Here is a 23811-nt window from a genome sequence, read left to right as displayed (position 1 = left end):
GATGAATAATTGAATTGAAAGACCAATACTCATTTGAAAAATTAGGAAGATAGTTCATTTTGCTTCTTATTTGTGTGTTTTTGTTTTAGGGTCAAATTTTGGTCTTTACTTTTGAATATAAATGTATTTGTGCCTAATTTCCATAGGGAGATGTTGAAATTGTTTCTCATTCCATCTCTTACTTGAATATTGCCACAAGGAGTTTTTTTTGGAGGATTCTAATCTCCTCCTTTGCTTTCCAGTTCTAATTGACACATTCCTAAATTTTTTTTCTTGTTTTGAGCTCATCTATTATTTTGCATATGACTCCCTTGTGTGAATGCATTTTTGTCTCCATGTTAACATATTTTGTTACATCAAAATTTATAATTGTATTTGAAATTTGGTATTTTTTTCTGCCTTGGTTCTCACAGGCTTATTTGTTATGGTATGTCTGTATGAATATTGTTTGTCAAATGAGGAAGTTAAGGATGTAAATTTTTGCTTCTTGCACATTCCTTCTTTCTTCTCTAATTCATATTTCCTACCTTTTACCATGTTCACTTTTTTCTAAAATGAATCATAATATATTATGATAATTTAAATTATGTTAAAAATATAATGATATGTACAATATAACAGAATATAATAATATAATAGTAACAATGTTATATTAACTATTATAATCCCATAAAAATAAATTTCCATATACTTTATATATAGGTATATGCTAATAATAATTATCCATTTAAGATTTCGCAATTCCTCACTTCTACGACCACGCTTCCCGCCCAGCTCAGAGCTCTATTTTTATATTAACTTACCTTTTTTTGTTTAAAAAAAAAAATCGAACCAAGAAGAATTTACCGAAAAAACTGCACACCAAATAACCATCCAAGCGTCGGATATATCCAACGATTTCTATTTTTCAACAGTATAGATGTTTAAAATCATATCATTATTTCCGAGATCGCGTGTCCGCAGCCACTTCCCAGTTCCACATATCATATAATTAATCTATTTTAAATGATTCGTTCTCTTTATTAAATTCACGAGAAACAAATTACAGTTGGAAGTTGCCAATCTTCGATGGCGTTGCTGAGGTTGCTGCGACAAAAAATCCCTCTTCGCTGGCTTACCATTAATTCTTCTAACAGATCTGTAAATGTTTCTCTCTTTCTTTAAAAAATCTTTCAAGTCTTTTTAAGTTTTAATTAATCAGGTTTTGTATGCATTGTATGTTCTGCTACGGAGTATTGACAGGGCCAAAGTTTTTAATTGCGTGAGTCCATTCAATGTTATGTGTAGTTTGAACTTTCGCAACAGACTGGATTCAATTCGAAAGGAATGGAAATTAAGAGAAATGGAATGCGATTTACGGAACATATTGGATTAGCTTAGTCTTTTATTTTTTCTCGGGGTGAAATGAATTTATTTCATTTCTTCGAGGTGGCTCATTTAGAAGGCTGGTTTGAAAACATCAGTAAAGTTTTATTTAGAAAAAAAGTTACATATTCCTGTGAAAACATGGGAACCAAAAAGTTAGCCACCGAAAGTTTGGAGAAATATCTTTTTTTTTGGGTAGCAAATTGGTTCTTCTGTCTGAAACATTTTTTAATCCTCGAAACGACTTGAATCTTTCTATAAAAAGCTGAACTACAAGAGAAATAGCAGCCTCCATTTGAAGTGAATTGAAAAAACTTGAATGTTCCTGGAAATAGCTTGCAATATCTGAGCAAATTGGATTTAATTGAGAAATTGAAAATTAAGAGGAGTGATTTGTGAATCTGTCTAGTAATGAAATGAGTTTTACTAATGTCCACGAGACTGAAGGTCTATGGGACCAAAAAAGGGGGTCCACTAAATATTCTGCTGAGATTTTTCCAGGCTGTCCCTTCTTTTGTGAAGCTTGAAAATCAAACTGGATTAAAATTTCAAAGCTTGAAAATCAAGATAAACAGAGAGCAATTTTTAGAAGAAATTGGGTTTCGTCGCAAAACATTCAAAATTAAGAGAGAGACACTACAACTTTTGGATGAAATGGGTTTCAACTGTAGAAAACAAAAAATAAAAGAGAATTATCTCGAAATTTTTGAAACAAAATGGGGTTAATTTTAAAAAGTTGCAAACTCCAGAAACATAGCTTGCAATTTTCTGAAATAAATGGATTTAACTGTAAATATATGAAGTTTAAAGAAATAGCTTGTTAAATGCATTTTTTTAAAAAGTCAAAATTTAAGAAAAGAGGTTGCAAGAATTAGAATAAAGTGAATTGATTTAAAATTTGGGAAACTTAATATAAATAGTTTGTAGTTTCCAATGTTTGTAAATAAGAGAATCAGTTTGCAATTTTTAGAACAAATTGATTTGTCTTTAAACTCTGAAAAATGAGAGAAGTAGCCTTCAAGTTTCAGATAGTCTGGATGCAGGCCATTTTTGGCTATTTGGGAAAGATAAATACTTTCAAGTGGCTTTTTTTGATAGGTAATCGGCTGAAGCTTAGATTATCTATTATTGTCTGATTAATTATTATTATGTGAGATTTGAACTGAAGACCTCCCCGATAAGAGGCTCACAATTTACCGATGCGTTGTAGGCTCTTGCCTACTTTCAGGTGGCTTTTATCTGTTCACATATTTCCACATATTTTCTCAAAGTAGATAGCCATACACATTGAAAGTTTGAAGCAGAATTTCACTTTATGAAATTTGTTGATACATGGTAGCTTCGGTCAGATATGCAGATGATTGCTTGTATTGATTATACATGTGTATGTGTATATATGTCAGTTCATGATACACAGTTCTTGTGCTCAATAAGAATAATCATTTCATGTACCTTGGAGACAAAGAAATCATCCTTGTATTAAATCAAAACTCTATATATCACAGTAAGTACACTGAAATCTGAATTTGCAGATTATATTATTCTCTTGGTACAGATTGAGTAATGATCTGATATACACGCGTAGAATTGACCAAGAAATGATCGAGCATACTAATATTGGATCATAATTTGGATTGAGCAACTGATCCATTCACTTTCTATGCAGGTCTACAAATTGCAATAATAATATTGGTTAAGTACTAACTAATCTGGGTTATTACTAAGTTTGTTTGTTTAAATGAAGAACCATGCCATGAACAGACATGGCTTCACATTGTGGAGACATGTCCTTTTATGACATGTCTCTTAGAGACAATACTTATACCAATATCAAATGGCCAAGAGAGAGATATAGAAATCAATTAATATTCTCTCCTAGAAAGTTCGACAATTCGAGTTGCAGATATAAAGTATAATCAAGTACAATAGTGACAAATTTATCTAAACTTAACAAAATTTAAATTTATTTTCAGACAACCTTGAAAGAGACTTTCAACACATTTATGTCCCTGAAAGTGAAATTGGAGAGATAAAATCATACCCAATTTAGCCAAGGCAGATATCTTGGAATAATTCCCTTTTTAGCTCTCAAGGTCCATGACTGAATCTGTGGGATGCTTTATTTGTGGTATGCGAACGAGGCTTTGGCTTCTTTATTGCAGTGTGGGAGTGAGACTGTAGACTGCTTTACTGCAGTGCAAGGTTGAGGTTGGACCACACCTTTTTGAAAATATCCCATCTTCTGCAAGGACCCACAGATCTTACATAAAACTGAACTGAAATTAATTAAAAACAAATTTCTTCACAGATCTGTAATTGTTCAAATTAAATATCCATTTCATAATTACACAGTTGATCTAGCTTTTACCAAGCAATTTGCAGAAGCGAAAGACTAAACAGAATGCAGATAGAAATTTTCTTTCACAGGAAAATGATTTACAGAAAAGTAGCTCTGATATATCAAGCCAAAGAGCTGATTGTTACACACTGACAGGCTCAATGTATAGAGTTCGCACAGCGAATTGCTTGGAGAGTCTTTCCACAACTAAACATCCTCTGCTTAGAGATTTGGACAACAGTCTGATTTGAGTCTATGGGTGGGACTGATGAGCGCTTTGGAAGTGGTGCCTTTCCATGATTAAGGCTCTAGGTGATTCATTCTCTGCAAATTCAGTGCAGCTCATCTGGAAGCGGTGGCTTAGTAATTACCAGCTGATACAGGACTCGTGGTGAGATTTGGTGTGCAAACTACTATGTGATTCCTGTGTTTCTTTTTGACCTTTCTGCCCCTGAATTCCTCTGGCATGCATTCTGTGCTTTATGCGTCGATTTGCTATGCCTGATGTGTATGCTTTGCTTCGTCTTTGAAAACAAGAAAATACTGAGAGGGGGAGGTCTGAATCAGTATTCTAAACTACAATTGACAAGTTTAAGCAAATGAGACAGAGACACACAAATCTATCTTGTGGAAACCCTTTTAGGTAAAGCCACTGTACCGCTTATCAAAAATACCAATTCAGTTACATTAGAGAGCGGACTCTCACGAGAGCACTTACTCCAAAACCAAGGCTGCAATCTTTATGAGCTTCAACTCATAAAGCACCAGTATTTCAGAACAGGTCTTTGACATACATTTTAATGCCCTGTTCACTTAGAAGTAAGTGAACCTAGAAACAAAAACGACACCTTCAACTTCTGTTCACCCAGCAGCAGTAAAGCCGACTCTAGCACTGAATCCTGTTTGTGTCTCAAAAACCACACAAAATGTCAATGTGGTCAGATTCAAAGACCACTGTTTCATTAAAAACAAATCTCTGTACGAGAAGCAATTGTTCAAAAGAAACACACCACTCTCCCCTTTCATTCACCTAGCATTTTTACACACACACAGATAAAACCATTTACACCTAGACATCTTCTACAACAAGATTTTTTTAACAAAAAGTAGAATTTGGCGTTCTGTCAAACTCATGATGCATCTTTCAGGTCGCCACTTTGAAAGTTTTTTGTGTTAATGACCGACAACTCAAGAGTTCCACATGTCAATTAATCACAATCTTCTCGTATCAATTTTTAAGATTTGTCGATAGTTTGCACCACATATTGGGTTACCTTCTATATCAACTTCAAAGTCTTGCCAACCTGTATATTCATCTCCCTTTCCATTTTTTTAAACCTTTTACCCGTGTCTGCGAAAAATGAGCCTTTCTCATAAGAACATTTGTCAACTGAACTGTTTGCACAAAAAGAATGCTCACATCTGCCTCCTTAGCTGCCATTACATTCACTCATATTTAAAGTGCCAAAAATAATGAGTCAATTTTCCTCAACAATAAATGCGTATAGATATCGCACTTCAAGAGACTGCCAGATGTGAGAACTCAACAAGAAGAAACAAAACAATTATACTTATTCAAGTGGTTGTGTCATTCTGCAAAAACGGTGCTAAGAGAGTTTAGGGAAGATGCCAAAACCAACAACTTTGGTTTCAATAGATGCAGCCTATTGTCACGCACAGACCTACCTGTTCTTTTTGGTCGTTTTAGATGCATTTACTTTGTTCTAAAAAGATGTCTAGGCGTAACGGATTTACAAGTGACAATCATCACTGTTTGTCATTGACATCGCTTAACCCCTTTCGGATATTCCTTTTTCAGTTAATGCTACTGCACATGTTCAGGTTGCAAAATTAACTTCTAACAGAATGTGTATAATCCTCATTATCCTCTTTGCAATTTGGCAGTTACAAAAGCAAGTGGCAGACTGGGCGATCTCAATGCTATTTGCAGACCTGGTGTGTCATATACTTTGGTGTTAATAGCAAGAAACCAGAGAATCTGCTTAGCCTTAAGTGGCCATTGACAAGTGTCTTCTACTTATCATATTGGTAAAAGCCATAAAGCAACATGGACCAAACTGAACTGCAGAGTCAGTCAGTTCAGGAGAAGATCAAATGATCATATGCAAAACAAAGCAACACTAAACACTTCTGTCATGAATTGTGCAACACATGAGTAGGGACACCAAAGAAAAATACTAACAATCTCCCCCTATTTTTCATTGATGGCAATCCATATATGAGATCAACTTTGGAAACAAAGTATACTACTCCCCCTGAAAGCATACTCCCCCTTTGACATCATTGCTAATAAAACTTAAACAAATTGAACTGAATATAATTCATTGAAGCACATCTTCTGAACATAGACTAACTAGTGAGATAAAAGAACACTGAGTTTGATCCAGAGATATTCAAAGCGTTCCCTTGGGAGTGGTTTTGTGAAGATGTCAGCCACCTGTTCTTTGGAGCAAACATATTCCAGCTTGACAAGATGATTAGCAACTTGTTTTTTCACGTAATTGTATTTAATTGGAAAATGTTTAGTGCAAGAATGCATAACAAGATTTTTAGAAATATCAATCGCACTAGTGTTATCACGATATATAGATATAGGATCAGAAAACTGATGTTTGTAATCTAGCAAGGTATTCTTAATCCAAATTACCTGCATGCAACGGACATTGCTGCAATATATTTTGCTTCCTCGGGCACACCAGATCGGTCAGACCTCGACTTGGGTTCCTTAGACAGCAGCGCCCTACCCCCACCGATATGCAGAGGCAGAGCTGGGCCAAGATTTTTGCTAGTCCTATTCCTTATCCCTCTATCTGGGATTTCTTTGTACAGAGAAAGGACTGATGGTCCTTCTCTCTTTCTTCTGCTTGTTCTCTCTTTTTGTCCTTTTTGTTGAGCTTCCTCTTTCCGGTTACTGTTGGGTGTTCCTACTAGTTACTTTTTTTCCATTGTACTGTTGTATCTTTCAGTCCCTTAGACCCTTGTTGGTCACTTGTTGGATATTAATATCATTATCTTATCTTATCTTATTTCATCTTATAGATAGAGAAGTACAAGTCAACTCACCCATCACTGACATTTCAAACTCATTTGTCATGCAGTCAGCAAATTCCTTTGTCATTTTGGATCTGTCACTTCCAAAAATCAGGTCATCCACACACACAACAACAATAAGAATGTAATTACCTTCCTTTTTTACATTTAGGTTGTTGTCCACATAGCCCTTTTTGAATCTTTGTTGCTATAGGTATTTGTCCAGGTTGTCGTACCAAGCTTTTCGAGCTTGTTTAAGTCCACACAATGCCCTTTTTAGCTTGCACACATCATCCAAATTTTTAGACAAAGAAAGGCTGTTCAACATACAACTTTTTCATTCAAATCACCATTTAAAAATGTAGATTTAACATCCATTTAAAAAAATTTAAAACCCCTGAAAGTTGCAAAGGCAAGAAACAATTTAATGACTTTAAATCTTGCTACAGGTGCAAAAGTTTCATCAAAATCTACTCCTTCAACTTGAGAATACCCTTTGCATACTAAATTTGCTTTACTTCTATCTTTCCTTCTTCATTTACCTTGTTGCGAAACACCCATTTTGTACCAATTACATTTTTGTCCTTGGATCAAGGCACAAGCTCCCATGTATTACTTTTTTGAATTTGCTTTATTTCACTCTGATAGCAGCAATCCAATGCTCATACTTGACTGCCTTTTCAATACATTTAGGTCAAACAAGGAGATTAGTGAAATATCATCTTCTTCAAAGTAGTTGACATTCTTCCTAGCAGGCCTTGTTCTTCTTTCAGCTATAACTTGATCTATAGGATGATTCTTTTGTACAAATTTAGAGGGAGTTTTGGAAGAGGATGTACCAATTTCACCTTGTATATCAAAACTACAAGGCACATATGTAGTTTCAGCTTCATTGATGGAAGATACTCCATTATCAGTGTTTGATTGTGACTTCACTTCAACATTTTCTTCATCTTTGCTTGCTTATCTAGCATGAGGAGATGGAGAAGAAGAAGGTACAACAGTGCTGGTTTCAATTTTTTGTTCATGTTGCTGCTGTTCACATTCTCACAAGTTTCATTAGTAACTTCATGAATTTTAACATTTGCACTTTCAACAATTTTATGTAGCCTTTTGTTGTAACATTTGAAAGCCCTACTTTCGGAAGAGTAGCCAAGAAATATACATTCATCTGCACTTGAGTTGAACTTGTCCAAGTTGTCGTCATCTCTCCTAGTATAACACGGGCTACCAAAATTTGAAAATATTTGACAGTAGCTGGTTTACTTTTCCAAAGTTCGTATGGGACCTTATTGTACTTGGCCCTAAGAAGGTTCTGTTTTGAATGTAGACGGCTGTATAAACTACTTCTCCCCAAAAAGTATCCCTGAATGTAGACAAAAAGTATCACTGAATGTAGGCAGCTGTATAAATATCTCCCCAAAAAGTATTACTTTTTTTCATTTATGAGGTAGCGGACCATTTCTTGAACTGTTCTATTCTTCCTTTCTACAACACCATTTTGTTCTTGTGTTGTAGGAGCTGAATCTTTTATTTTAATCCTAGGTTGTTCAAAAAACATGCAAACTCATTAGAGATAAATTCACCACCATTTTTTGAATGTAAACTTTTAATCTTTAAATCCACTTCATTTCAACCAAAGACTTAAATGCTTCAAACCTATCTAGAGCTTCTGATTTTTCTTTGAGGAAAGCTACCCAAGTCATGCGTGAGTAATCATCTATTAACAACATAAAGTATCTCTCACCTTGTAGACTTGCTGTCCTAGTTGGGCCACAAAGATTTGTGTAGATAAGCTCTAGTGGCTTGCAGCTGGAATGTTCGTTTGATTTGAGGGAAGCTCTTGTTTGCTTCTCTTCTTGACAATTCATGTAGATGATGCTTGCTAGTTTTTCTAGCATAGGCATGTCTCTAACCGCTTCCTTTTTGTTGATCTTAATCAAATTAGCAGAATTTATGTGCCCAAGTCTTTAATGCCAGAGTCATGAAAATCTTCTACTTGAGTTAAAGAACAAGTTTCATCATTAGTATCATCAAGAATATAAAGATTGTTTGCTGCCCTAGTAGCATTTGCAATAAAGTCTTCACCTTTCTTAATGCTGCAAGTATTTAAATTAAAAACAAGATCATAACCTTGGTCACAAAACTGACTTACACTCAACAAATTGTGTTTCAGATCTTTGACATAAAGCACATTCTCAACTTTAGTTGCACCATTATTTAAAATTAAGGTTCCAATACTAGCAACTTCAGCAGATGAACTACCTCCAAATCTGACCTTTCCCCCTTTTATATTTCTAATAGTATGAAACTTAAATAGTCACCAGTCATATGTCTAGAGAAACCACTATCTACATACCATATATCCTTTTCATTTCTAGGAAGACGAATAGTTTGAACGACCAAAGCCTTAAGGGATACCTCGTGATTCTTCTTCCTCCAAACTTTAGTAATCTTTGGTTTTCCTTTTGCTTCAGCATTGTTAGATGACCCTTTACAATCTGTCTTGCAAAACTTTGAAGCATGACCAAAATTGTTGCAGCTATATTAGATGATATTATATTTACCAAAAGAATCAAATGAATTTTTGTCAAAGAAGAAGGCCTTTCTCCTAGAGAAGGATCTGCAATTTATGGCTTTGTGTCCAAAATAATTACATGAGAAACAATAACCATAGAAGAAAGATCTAATTACCTTGTTCAAATGATTTTGTTGGATTGTAATCGGCTTCTCACTACTTGAAACCTCCTGTTCCTTTTCTTGAGACATAGAACTTTGACCAACATCAAGTCCAATACCTCTCTTATCTAATGTTGATTTTTTTTTGTAGCAAGAAGATTATCCAATGACATGGTGACATTGTTGTTTGTCAACACTTCACTTGATAAGGTAGTAGATTTGGCAAGGTTTTATAGAGAAACAACTTCAGTGTTTGTTTTAAAAATATTTTCTCCTTTCAACTGAATTTGATTTTCTAAACTCTCTTGGATCTTCTTAGCCTCTTCATTCAGAATTTTTGAATCAACAAGATGTTTTTCAGCCTCACTAAGAGCCAAGGCAATCCTTAATTTCTCTTGAGTTTTATTTCCACTTGTAACAGGTTCATGAGATTCTAATTTTTCTTCTTGAGTTTTTAAATTACAGCCAAGGCTGCCACTAACTCAAGTTCTAAATCCACTTCACCATCACCCACATCACTATGCTCATCAATTTGAGTATCTTCCTTGACAATACAATCAATATCTCTTTGGAGATCATTACCGTATGTTGTATGCAATCACACCCAAATTTCTTTAGCTGTACTAAGTTGCAAGTATTTGTCACACTGTGAATCAGCCAAACAACTTAGGTAGCATTCATTGCTTTTGCATTGGCTGAAACCTTATTTTCAGAATTTGTGAGTCCTACGGAAGGTACATAATCAGCTGATATACATTCCCATACATCAAGATCAAGAGCCTTCATGTAAATTAGCATTCTAAAACTCCAAATAGTGTAAGTTTGTCCCATCAAACTTAGGAACCCCACCTTTCTCACGCTCTTTCAGATTTAAGTCATCTATTGCCATGAACAATATGTCATGATTTTGAGGATCATTCTCACTGCTGGAAGAACTATTGCTGCCATCCTTAGAATAGAGTATTGTTTTAGATTTATCAAATTTTGTATTTCCTTTTACAAATTTCCTAGTTCTTTTAAACTTGGAGCTTCGTTCGTCACTGCTATCCTCTTCTTTCTCATAAGCACATTTTGTAGCAAAGTGACCAAACTTACCGCAATTGAAGCATTTTAAAGCCAACTTACCTTTACCTTTGCTAAGTCCTTGCTTCAGCTTCCAAACAAGATAAGCTATTTCATCATTTGAATCACCATCTGAGCTATCACTTGTCTTCTGATCCTTCTCTTTTGCACTTTTCTTAGCCTTGGAAGCAGTTTCCCTTTTAAAGATCCTTCAACATTAGAGCGCATTTCATATGCAGTCAGGATACTGTGCAACTTATCCACAGTGAGAGTATCCAAATCTGACATCTCTTCAACAACAATGACTTTGGTGTTAAAGGTAAAGTGCATAGAATCTTTTGAACAATGGTTTTTTCTGTAAGTTTTCTGCAAATTCTGATAAAATAATACTGATGGAATACCTTCTTCTTGCTGCTAATGGTCCATAGAATATTCAGGACAGAATATTAATTGCTTTGGAGAACAGTATATTATTCTGAAAAATTGTTTTATATCCCTGCTATAAATCGCCCAAGGTAGATATGCTAGAAGTGCAGACTTGTTCAATGAATGTGTGCCTTCTATCCACATTCAAACCCCTTATTTATAGTCTAACCAAGGGGCATGTCCTTAGAAGGGACATGACCCTGTCTAGGCCGGCCTCTTTGCAAAATAGATTACCCTTCAAAAACCGGCGCCCCTATTTGATGACTAATAGTTAGTAATTACCTAACTACAATTAGGCAACTGAACATTAGTTTAATGTTCCCAAATAGATGCCGATGCATATGAAGACATTAATTCATTTAAAGGGTAATTCAGTTTAGGGATATAACATGCTTAATCAGATCTTTCGATCTGAAGAAACTGATAAGTATATTATCAGAGTTATTTAAGGATTAATGCTCCCTCTTAACTTGATAATCATACTGAGAGATAACATATCTAGCCCATCAGTTATGATGACTAAGCATAGATTGATACTCTAAATCTATCTGAATCTTCTAAGCATGTGGTATCATTGAACACATGATACTTTGTCATATTACTATACTTGTAATATGACTCATCACCTAGTCTTGTGATAACAATATTGAATAGAATGCAATACATAGGATAAAATCCGAAGAGTGATTAAATTCTTTCTTTATCCAAGTTGTGACTCTTAGGTACTGACAAGCTTATATCACAATATGATCCTGAGTTAAGATCTGCCAGTACACAGGATAAAATCTAGAGAATGATTAAATTCTTCCTTTATCCAAGTTGTGACTCATAGGCATAGAAATGTCTACATCACAATGTGATCTTGAACTCATCCAGATCTGCCAATAGTTTCCTACTGTTATAGAACATTATCTCAAAGATCGTCATCTCATATAATGTCTATTTATTATCACAAAGATTGTCACCTCTTTAGATAATAAACACAAATGGCAAAGCCCATAACAGTCAATAGCCTGACAATAATAGTTTAACACAAAATTATTTTATTAATAATCAAAGAATACAAATGAGTTATAATTCAACCATGCCAAGTCCTTTTCTGAAGTAATCTTATCTTCACGAGAGAGAGAGGTGTGGTAAGAATATTTGTTGTCTGATTTGCAGTACAAATGTATTTTAATTTGATAGTATTCCTGTCTACCATGTCTCTTACATAATGGTAAGGAATTTCAATATGCTTGGATCTGTCATGAAAAACTAGATTCACAGAAAGCTTGATACAACTCCGATTATCACAATGAATGTTAGTGGGATTCATGGGTTGACCAAATAATCCCACAAGTAACTTTCTAAGCCAAACTGCTTCTCGAGAAGTCATTGCAGCTGCAATGTATTCAGCTTCTGTGGAACTCTGTGCTACTGATACTTGCTATAAAGTTTATTACTAGATTTAATTGATTGCAAAATTTTTGTTGCAGGTACAAACAAATACACCAATGTTTTAAATTGTTTCCAGAATCTGCAAACGTTAGTGCAGTAATAACAGAAGTGAAGTATTATCAAACTCAGAATTATTTTTGATCCTTTTGGAGTGCTTGCATTAAAAGATTTCGATGCCAAGATTACATTGGGCAGATTGGATAAATACCAACGGAGGGGGTGTGAGGATGAATGGCCATGTCTCACACCCGTTCATTTAACTAATACTCATGATTAGTTATTGTCATAAACACAGTGATTAAATGTATAACCAATCATTACATCTGCGGCCCAATATAAATGATAGATCGATTATGATCTAAACATCAAAGGAACCAAAAATAATCTCGATCATGCCTTAATGATCTCGGAACATATATATATCTCATTGGTTGCAGACTTTGGAAGGTATAACAGCATGTATGTATGCATATATGCATAACGTGTGCATCATGCTGTTGTGCGTATATACATATGTATGTGCTTATCACAGTAATGTTAGACCGAAGCTACATGCATTAACACTCCCTCTTAGCTAGGAAAGACGAAGTACATATATATAAGTTCTTTATATGAAAAGTAATATCCTCATGATATATATAAGAAAATCAAGTCTCATGATATTTTTTCTAGTTATGGTGTGTATACAGATATCAAGTCACATGATATCCACCATAAAAGATCATGGTACATCCATAGATATTAAGTCACATAATACCCACCATGAATTTGAACATATTGATTTTCAACAGATATCAAGTCACATGATATCCATCAATATGCTCTTTTAACTATCATGATTTTTCCTTGAATATCAAGTCACATGATATTCATCATGATAGTAATCTAATAATGATAAAGTTGTCACCTTATATTATCAGAATCAATATTTCATTATAAAAGGTTATCACCTTAAATAATGAACATAGGGTAGGCCCATGAGTCATAGAGTCACACATATGACAAAAGAGTTTACACTTCAAACATCTTTATTTAAATAATACAAATTTACAAAGTTGAGACTTAATCTCATAAACTTACATTTCAATCAAGCGAAGTTTCTTTCTGAAATGATCAACTTTCACTTTAAGGAGAGCCTTGGTGAGAATGTCAGCTATTTGATCACTTGTATTAATATATTCTAAATGAATAACTCTTCTTTCCACCATGTCTCTTACATAGTGGTAAGGAATTTCTAAATGCTTAGATCAATCATGAAATACCGGATTCACAAATAACTTGATGCAACTTTGGTTATCACAGTAAATAGTAGTAGGTTTCATAGGTTCACCAAATAAGTTAGAAAGCAACTTCCGAAGCCACACTACTTCTCTAGCTCCCATAGCCGCTGCAATATACTCTACCTTAGTAGAACTTTGAGCAACAGAAGCTTGCTTTTTGCAGATCCAAGAAATCATGGCCGATCCTAAACTGAAGCAACATCTTGATGTGCTTTTCCGATTTTTTACACTTCCCGCCCAATTGGAATCAATATATCTATGTAACTCCAAGCTGATATTCTCATATTTAAGTTCATACCCAATAGTACCTTGAAGATACCTCAATATATGCTTCAAAGCAACAAGATGAATCTCATGAGGTTCACACATGAACTGACTTAATGCATTCATTGCATAGCAGATATTGGGTCGAGTATTTACAAGATAATCAACGACCCAATTATTTGTCTGTATAAGGTGGGATCAACTAGTCTGGATTCAACACTTGCTTCCTTTAGCTTGGGAAGGTTGGTTTCCATAGGTCTAGACATAGGTCGACAGTCCCACATTCCAAATCTTTTCAAAATATCAATAGTATACTTCTTTTGATGTAGAAAGATATTACTAGACTTTTGACATACTTCCAAACCAAGAAAGTAATGAAGAATTCCTAAATCCTTCATTTCGAATTCAGAAGCCAAATCTTTTTTACACTGATTAATGAAATGTTTTTCACCTGTAATCAGAAGATCATCAACATAAAGAATTAGAATTTGCATATCACCTTTAGTTACCTTGAAGTAGAGATTTGGATCAGCCACCTTCTTGGTGAATCCAAGACCTAAAAGGTATTTGTGAATGCTTTCATACCAGGCTTGGGGAGCTTGTTTAAGTCCATATAGAGCTCTCTTCAATTTACAAACATAAGAAGCAACATCATGAGTTACAAATCCTTTTGGTTGTTCCAGGTATACTTCTTCCTCTATTTTTCCATTAAGAAAAACAGTTTTTATATCCATTTGATGGATTTTCCAACCTTTGGCTACTGCGATGGCTATTACAGCTCTAACAGAAGTGTACCTGGCAATCGGTGCAAAGTTTTCTTCAAAGTCAATTCTTTCCTTTTGAGAAAAACCTCTAGCCACAAAACGAGCTTTAAGTGTTTCAATGCTGCCATCTGCAGCATACTTAATTTTGAAGAGCCATTTTGAAGACACAAAAGATATTCCTTAGGTCTCAGAACTATGTCCCAAACATCATTTTTTAGTATAGACTGGTATTCTTCCACCATGGCATCTTTCCAAGCTTGATGTTTAAGTGCTTCAGAAGTACTAGAAGGTTCAGGATTCAAGCTCTCACACTAGAAAGCATTATATGTCAATTTTCTAGGTCTCTTGCTTTCTCGGAAGGTTCCTGAAGGGGCTACAAATCCATCTCCTTCCTCTATTGCTTTTCTTGCCCAAAGTGGCCTTTTAGAGTGATCAAGACTCTCTTCTTGAGTCTTTGGAAGGATTTTAGTTTTAGTTGAAGTCTTTTTAGGGAACTCCCTCTAAATCTCAGGAGTAGGAGTCTCTTTTGGAGATACATCAAATGTATATAGTTCATTAGAGGTTTTGGCTCTTCTGAAAGCAATGTCTTCCTCAAAGATGACATCTCTACTTAGTTCTATTTGTTTCTATCTAGGTATGTAGACTCTGCATCCTCTTACCGTTTCACTAAAACCAATGAGAATACCCTTTCTTTTAGAAGGTTCTAACTTAGTCCTTTTCTCCTTAGGTACATTAACATATACAGGACATCCAAATATCCTTAGGTGACTGATGTTAGGTTTCTTTCCAGAAAATGCTTCTTCAGGAGTCTTATTGTCCAAATGTGAGTGAGGACATCTATTCTGAATATAGATTGCAGTGTTGGATGCTTCAACCCAGAAGGACATACTCAAATTTTGATAAAAAATCATAGCCCGAGCAGCTTCTACAATAATTCTGTCTTCCTTTCAACAACCCCATTTTGTTAAGGATTGTAAGGGACTGTGAACTCCCTCTTAATTCCAGTGAGTTTGCAGAACTCTTTAAATATTTCAGAAGTATACTCCTTCCCATTATTTGTTCTCAGAACTTTAATATTCTTAATAGAGGAATTCTTAGTGATAGTTTTGAATTCTTTAAACTTAAGAGAGAATCTCTTCAGATTCTTTGCATTTAAGGAAGTATATCCATGTCTTCCTTGAAAAATCATCAACAAATATCAAATAGTACAAGAATCCTCCTATAGAAGGTATAGACATGGGTCCATATAGATCAAAATGTACTAGTTCCAACATTTCTTTAGTTTTGCTCAAACTATGAGGAAATGGCTTTTTAGTGTTTTGCCCTAAGGTACAACCTTTACATGATTCATTGTGAATATGGTTTAACTTGGGCATTCTAGTTACTACCTTCTCCATTGATGTCAGAGCACCGAAGTTGATATGACCTAGTCATCTATGCCATATTTCATTTGAGTTTGAGGTCTCATGTACAAGTGCAAGGTTTCTCTTAGCACATAGCTCATAGAAAAGTCCTTGCCTTACTCCTATTGTTAGAGCACTTTTAATGGTTGAATTTTTAGGCCATGCTGGTACTTTCCCTCCCATGAATGTGATTCTAAAACCATCATCTTCAAGTGCAAATATAGATATAAAATTCCTCTTAATACTTGGTACATAAAGAACTCTAGAAAGTTGAATAGAATTTCGAGATTTCAATTTTATGGTGCAGGTTCCAATTCCTTTTACGGAGTGTGCAGAATCATCACCAATTGTAACTTCTTCATCTATTTCTATTTGCATGCTTTCTAGGTTATCCTGATATCCAGTGATGTGTCTAGAAGACTCGCTGTTAACTATCCATGTATTCCTTTTGGTTGATATCTGGCTGGATAATGCTGAATAGAAGGCATATTTCTCATATTCATTGCCTTCATTTCACTTCTCAAATTTTGCAAAAGATGCTTGAGGTTTAGATCTATTGGGACAATTTATTGCATAATGTCCATATAGATCACATCTGAAGCATTGGATTTTGGACAAGTCTTTTTTCTGTTTGGATTGTCCTTTTCCATGAAAATTTCTTTTCCTTTTGTTGTTTTTCTTCTTTCCTTTCTTATGAGCATTTGTATTAAGAACTTGAACATCTTCATCTAGGGTTTTGTGTTTTCTCTAAATCGTTAATCTCAATTCTTTTTGAAGACAATCTGATCTTAAATGATCTAGTTTAGGGATTTTAGACCTAACACTTATACCTTGTACAAAGAATTCTCAGGAGTTTGGAAGTCCTAATGCTATTAAGGATAATTCTTGATTTTCAATTTCATAACCAAGTGCAGATAATTGATCTCTCAAATCTGTGATTCTCATAAAGAAAGCATTTATAGTTTCTCCTTTATTCATGCTTACATTATTCATCTTTCTTTTAAGAGCAAGTTTTCTGCCTGTATTATTGATTATAAATGCATTTTCAAGAGCACTAAACATATGATATGCTGTGGTATGTTTTGCCACAATAGATACTATGTGGTCTCGAACAACATCCACAATTATCTTCATAGCCTTTTCATTTTTCTTGATCCATTCTGATTTCTCAAGATCATCTTTAGGTTCCTCTTTGTCCTCTCTTACAGATGATTCCAATTTATTTTCTTTTAACAACATCATTAATCGGAGCTTCCAGGATTCGAAGTTATCAACACTTCCAAGGTGATGTTCGAATCTCATTGTGTTTGTCATCTTTGTAGAGAGAGGGAGGACTGTTATTTGAAGTAAATCTGATCCTTATAAACTTAGTGTGATCTTTCCTTAGCCAAGTTCTGATACCATGTAAAGTTTATTACCAAATTTAATTAATTGCAGAATTTTTGTTGCAGGTACAAACAATAACACCAATGTTTTGAATCGCTTCCAGAATTTGCAAACGTTAGTGCAGTAAAAATAGAAATGAAGTATTATCAAACTCAGAATTATCTTCTATCCTTTGGAGTGCTTGCATTAATAGATTTCAATGCTAAGATTACATCAGTCAGATTGGATAAATACTAATGGAAGAATTGTGAGGATGAATGGCCAGGTCTCCAATTGGAGACATGGACATTCATTCTCACACCCGTTCATTTAACTAATACTCATGATTAGTTACTTTCATAAACACAATGATTAAATGTATAACCAATCATTACATCTGCGACTCAATATAAAGGATAGATTGTTAAGTTTCTGCTAAATCCTTTGTTTTAATCAGACTTTTAAACCAATGCAGATCCAATACTGAATATTTAACCTTTTATTATAATGGAGAAACTCAAATATATATTGCAAGATGTACAATGCTTAGAGGAACAGACTGCTGTAACTGTACATCTTCTAAACTGTATTTACAACCTATATATATACCCTTTCTAAAGGGTATGTCCCTCAGGAGACATAGCCCTTGGCACTAACCATATTATTATTAATCCTAAGTCAGCGATCTAGTAGATACAGATTAGTCATGACTAACTAATTGTTAGTTTAGTCAAACACCAAACAAGGCATCATCCTAGAAATTGCCGGCACCTCTAGGAGAAATATGTGTAAATTAAATGCCAATCATTAGAGATATATATATTAAGAGAAAGTACGGTCTGTAATGTCAAACCTGTAGGTTTATCTTGGTTATATTCTTAACACTCCCTCTTAACTTGATAATCCTATAGAGAGATACTATATCTAGCAACACCAATACAAATGTTTAAGCAAGAATTAATACTCTATATTTGTCTGTCTCTTCGTAGTATGTGGTATCATAGAACACATGATACAAAGTCATATTACTAAACCTGTGATATGACAAATCACAGCTACTAGTGATAAAACACAGGTTGTGACTCATAGAAACTGTTATTTCTATATCACAACAAGATCCTGAGTTTAAGATCTACCAGAATACAGGATAAACTCGGAGAATACTAAGATTCTTTCTTTATCCAATTTGTGACCTATGAGCAATGTCAACATCACAATATGATCTAAAACTCATCTAGATCTAGCCCTCTCTTATACCTAACTCAAGGGGCATGTTCATTGAATGGACATTTCCCTCTCTAGGTTGGCCTAATTAACAACATAATTGTTTCCTCAAGATTGGTGCCCATTCCAAGAGTTACTAATGGTTAGTAACTAACTAACCACACTAGTAAATAAGAAGGCTTATAAAAGCCACAAGGAAGATGCCGATTTGTCTAGAGGGAACAATATGTTTTATTGACCAATACTTTAAGGGAACTCATGCATCTAGATTAGACTGATCTGAAAATCAGAACACTTGTCTTGTCAAAGTTACAAGGAATTAACACTCCCTCTTAACTTGAAGTGATAGAGACATATCTAGCAACATCAATAGAGATGACTAAGCATAGATATACACTCTATACTTTTATGAATTTCAAGCATGATGTATCATTATACAAATGATACCTGAAAACACATCATATTACAAATCTTGTAATATAAGTTATCACTGGAGCTTGTGATCAAATCACTAAGCATCGTTCGTAATACAAACTATCAAATCACCTAGTCTTGTAACATAGGGTGTTTGACAAGGCTTGTGATATGAAGTATTACTTGAGCTTGTGATAACAGTATTGCATAGAATGCAATACTCAGGATAAAGACTAGAGAATGATTAAATTCTCCCTTTACCCAAGTTGCAACGTCTGGAGTTTTAGAAATGTCTCTGTCACAACATGATCTTGATTTCGTCCAAGATCTAGATTTTACCAACAATCCATTACTAGAATGCCTTACACAGGATAAAATCCGGAGAATAATTATATTCTTCCTTTATCCAAGTTGTGACTCATGGGCATTGACAAGCTCATATCACAACATGATCCTAAATTAAGATTTGTCAGTACACTGGATAAAATCCGGAGAATAATTAAATTCTTCCTTTATCCAAGTTGTGATTCATAGACATAGAAATGCTTCCATCACAACATGATCTTAAATTCATCCAAATTTGCCAGTAGTTCTCTACTAGTCAGAACATTATCTCAGAGATCGTCACCTCTTATAATCTCTTTATACAAGTGTTTATTATTTCAGAGATTGTCAACTCTTAAATAACAAACACAAATGGTGAAGCCCCATACCAGTCAATATCCTAACAATAATATAAATTATCATAAAAATACAAAACAATTCAACCATACCTGGATCTTTCCTGAGATGATCACTGTCAGAGAGGTTTGATATGAATACCTGCTTTCTAATTTTCAGTACTTAAGGATAAAGTCTAGAGAATAATTGAATTCTCTCTTTATCCAGGTTGTGATTCATAGACATCGAAATGTCTCTTTCACAACACAATCTTGAATCTAATCAAGATTGGCCAGTAGTCCTCTATTGATTTAAAACACCATAAGATCATTTGCTATCACTGCAAATTCGTGTTGGAAGATTGTTTTCTATTACTGCAAACTGATGCTGCAAGACTGTTTGCTGAGAAATGCTTCCATACCATGATGTTTATAAAGGTAGGCCCATCAGATGGTTGCTTACTTTAGATTTTCCAGACTCCTACTGGATATCAAATCTTCCGAGCTCCTTATTCAAGGTTGCCTTGATGAGATGTCAGACTCCCTATGAATCCAAAAATTCTTTCCTACAAGAACATTCTTCAGAAAAGAAAAATCAAGGCATATACTCTTCTTATAAAAAATACAAATGAAAGATATTATAGACATAAGGTAGAAGAAGAACTCAAGTACAATAGATACTTATCTTTCCATCATAACCTTGATGAAAGCTTTGTACTTTATGAGTATATACCATCTTGATATGGTACACTCAGTCTGAGTTTGTATAACCTAGATCCTGGGGAGTCAAATTGATCTTCTAGGTTCTCTCTCTAACATACAACCTTTGTTTACCGTACGGGTAAATTAAATCAATGCATACAGACAATGGAAATATGAACAACAGAACTCTTTAGATTATTCGCATATGCCAGAACATTACATTATGATTCATAAGATCAGATCAATGATAGAAGATGAATTACAATGATCCCAGACGGGATATAAATACTATCCGCCAAACCTTTTCGAAAGAGTCCGTCAGCCACAAACATTATGTCTGCTACAAACTATTTACCCGTCGGCTACAGAATACAGAAACACCGATGACAATCACTCCGTTGGCTACAGAAACACCGACGACAATCACTCCATCGGCTGACACAATTTCTATTGATAACAACCTTCTTATAAGATGATACTTATGATTTATCTATTGCAAATTCTTTATTACACGAGAATCAATAAAACATGGTCTACTCCCTTTGAGTCAAGATTCACCTTTGCAAATCATTTAGCTTCTCTTTTTGTTAGGAAGGCATACCATGCTAATATCCATGATCTTAGTGTCACAGCATGATGTCACTTTATTCCCTCCTTTCTAAGAGAACTAGTACTAATAATCTGAATAGTCATAAGGTTATATAGGATACATCTTTTCTAAGTCCACAATCATTAACACTCCCTCGTGGACTTGAGGGAAGATCAGAAATGCCTTGAGTAAATTGTTTATCTTAATGATCTATAGTCTCATGATGTAATCTTTATCCATGTGCATCTCATCGAGTTATCTTCAATGATGAACTCCCTCTCAAACAAAATAATCAAGTTTGTCTAAGATGATAGAATCATTTGTTCTTATTCCAAGGTTCCCTTTTATAGTGGATCAAACTTATTCTGAATGGGAGTTTTTGGCATTCGGCTTACTTGCTGTAAATTCTCCAAATGTCTCCATATCTTATGATTAAAAAATCAGACTCTAATTTCGAGTCTTGACAGGTGCCAAGAAAACTTTCTAACTAGATGCCATCTCCCCTTCTAGAAGAACACGTAAGCAATTACTAGGAATTGACACACAATTCCATATACTATAGAATGAAATTCATCAATCAACCCGTTACGTCAATTAATTATTCGTATTACCTCGAATAACAACAATACACGTCCTTTCAAAATTATTGTGACAAATAAATATATAAGTTTCCCTTTTTACTTCACAATTTCAAATAAGGCTCCTTGGCTTTATGCTAATATTGAAATGTCAATATAGATTATTAGATTCCTTCAACTTGTAATTCTAATATTAGATTCCGTCTAATATTTAGCAAAATATAATGGAGCCTGCCACAAAGAATCGTGGCCATTCATCAACATCAGTATATCATCTTTTAGAAATATTATTCCCATCCTTGGCAAAAATAGACTCTTTTACAGATAATTAATAATGTCCTCAACTTAATATTTCATTATATTTTCTAAATATGACAAGGTCTATATCAAATCACCGTATGCCTTCAACTTGTAATTCTAATATTTCCTTTGAGTCAAGCGTACACCCATTTTGTATGTCAGTGTACACCTTGACATACCTGTGCTACAGAAAAGCTCAATGAAGATTCACATTGAATTCTACAAGGAAAGATCACTATCTCTGTTATGTCACAAATAGCTAAAAAAAATCATTCGACAATATCCTCATTTTGTATGTCAGCGTACACCCATCTGCAAGCCGCAAGTTCAACTCTCAGTAATACCAGTCACATAACAAGAGTGAAACTGGCAGACATCAAATCTTGTTATGATAATGACTTCCTGCTTTGACTTTATTTGCTCTATCAATGGTAAGTTCTGCTTAATTGTTCTTCCCGTAAATCATTGTCGTGCCCATCTAAGATCGGTGTATTTATCTGATGACTCACTCCGAATAATTTTTGCGACTGTTCACAAATTATACAGAAACGATTTCTTTGGCAATGGTTAAGGCTTTTGCCAATTGTACTCTTGGCAATTGTTGTCTGCAGAAGCTCTTCATAGGGTGGTAATAATCTTGCCCAAATACGCAGAATGTGATTCGATTCTTTCAACTGCTACTTGACCCTTCCAACTGCGACTTGACCCTTCCAACTGCGAATTCACTAGACGAGCTCTATAAAGTGTCGAGAATTAAACAAATAACTCATCTTTCTTTTATTATATCTGTATGCAAAGAGGCTATCTTGCAATACCACAATTTACGCTGCCTGTGAAAATGGACCACCAATATTAAATATTTCTCATACTAAGGTCTGATATTTGTGTCGTTGTGCATAACTTGTAACTCTAATATTTCCCAAATATCCAGAGCCATGCACAAATGACGTAATACTTGACAATTATTTCCTTCTCAAACTTATCTCTTTAGATCTACCTTCTAGTTTGTAATACTAATCTGAAGGAACATGGCTCTGATACCATGTTAAGTTTTTGCTAAATCCTTCGTTTTAATCAGAGTTTTAAACCAATGCAGATCCAAAACTGAATATTTAACCTTTTATTATAATGGAGAAACTTAGATATAAATTGCAGGATGTACAATGCTTAGAGGAACAGACTGATGTAACTATACGTGTTATAAACTGCATTTACAACCTATATATATATACCCTTTCTAAAGGGTATGTCCCTCAAGAGACATAACCCTTGGCACTCACCATATTATTATTAATCCTAAGTCGGCGATCTAGCACATATAGATTAGTCATGACTAACTAATTGTTAGTTTAGTCAAACACTAAACAAGGCATCATCCTAGAAATTGCCGACACCTTTAGGAGAAATATATATGTAAATTAAATGCCAATCATTAGAGATATATATATTAAGAGAAAGTACGGCCTGTACTGTCAAACCTATAGGTTTATCTTGGTTATATTCTTAACATAGATCGATCATGATTTAAACATCAAAGGAACCAAAAATAATCTCGATCATGCCTTAATGATCTCATAACATATATATATCTCATCGGTTGCAGATTGTGGAAGGTACAACAACATGTACGTATGCATATATGCATAACAATGTGTGCATCATGTTGTTGTGTGTATATACATACGTATGTGCTTATCACAGTAATGTTAGACCGAAGCTACATGTATTAACACTTGCTTTCTACATATCCATGATATCATTGTTGAGCCTGAATTGAAACAACATCCTGAATTGCTTTTCCTAACAATAACACTTCTAGCCCAATCTGAGTCTGTGAATCCACGTAAGTCCAAGTCAACTTTCTCATACTTGAGCCCAAGATTAAGAATGCCTTGTAAGTATCTCATA

General features: G+C 34.5%; 1 protein-coding gene across 1 annotated transcript in view; it reads left to right on the top strand.

Moving 5' to 3' along the window:
- Positions 1 to 721: 721 nt before the first annotated feature.
- Positions 722 to 23811, top strand: part of ETFALPHA (electron transfer flavoprotein alpha) — a 196103-nt gene continuing 173013 nt past the window's right edge. Inside the window, exon 1 of the mRNA XM_089801189.1 lies at positions 722 to 1140. Within this exon, the coding sequence (XP_089657315.1) occupies positions 1069 to 1140 (72 nt within the window). The 5' untranslated portion in view covers positions 722 to 1068. The remainder of the gene's footprint in view (positions 1141 to 23811) is intronic.

Source organism: Cupressus sempervirens, chromosome 9 (genome assembly GCF_028749045.1).
Source record: "Cupressus sempervirens isolate cs-2001-9-10 chromosome 9, ASM2874904v1, whole genome shotgun sequence".
Lineage (NCBI taxonomy): Eukaryota > Viridiplantae > Streptophyta > Pinopsida > Cupressales > Cupressaceae > Cupressus > Cupressus sempervirens.
The sequence above is the reverse complement of the archived record's forward strand: the minus strand, read 5'-3'. Positions and strand labels throughout refer to the sequence as shown.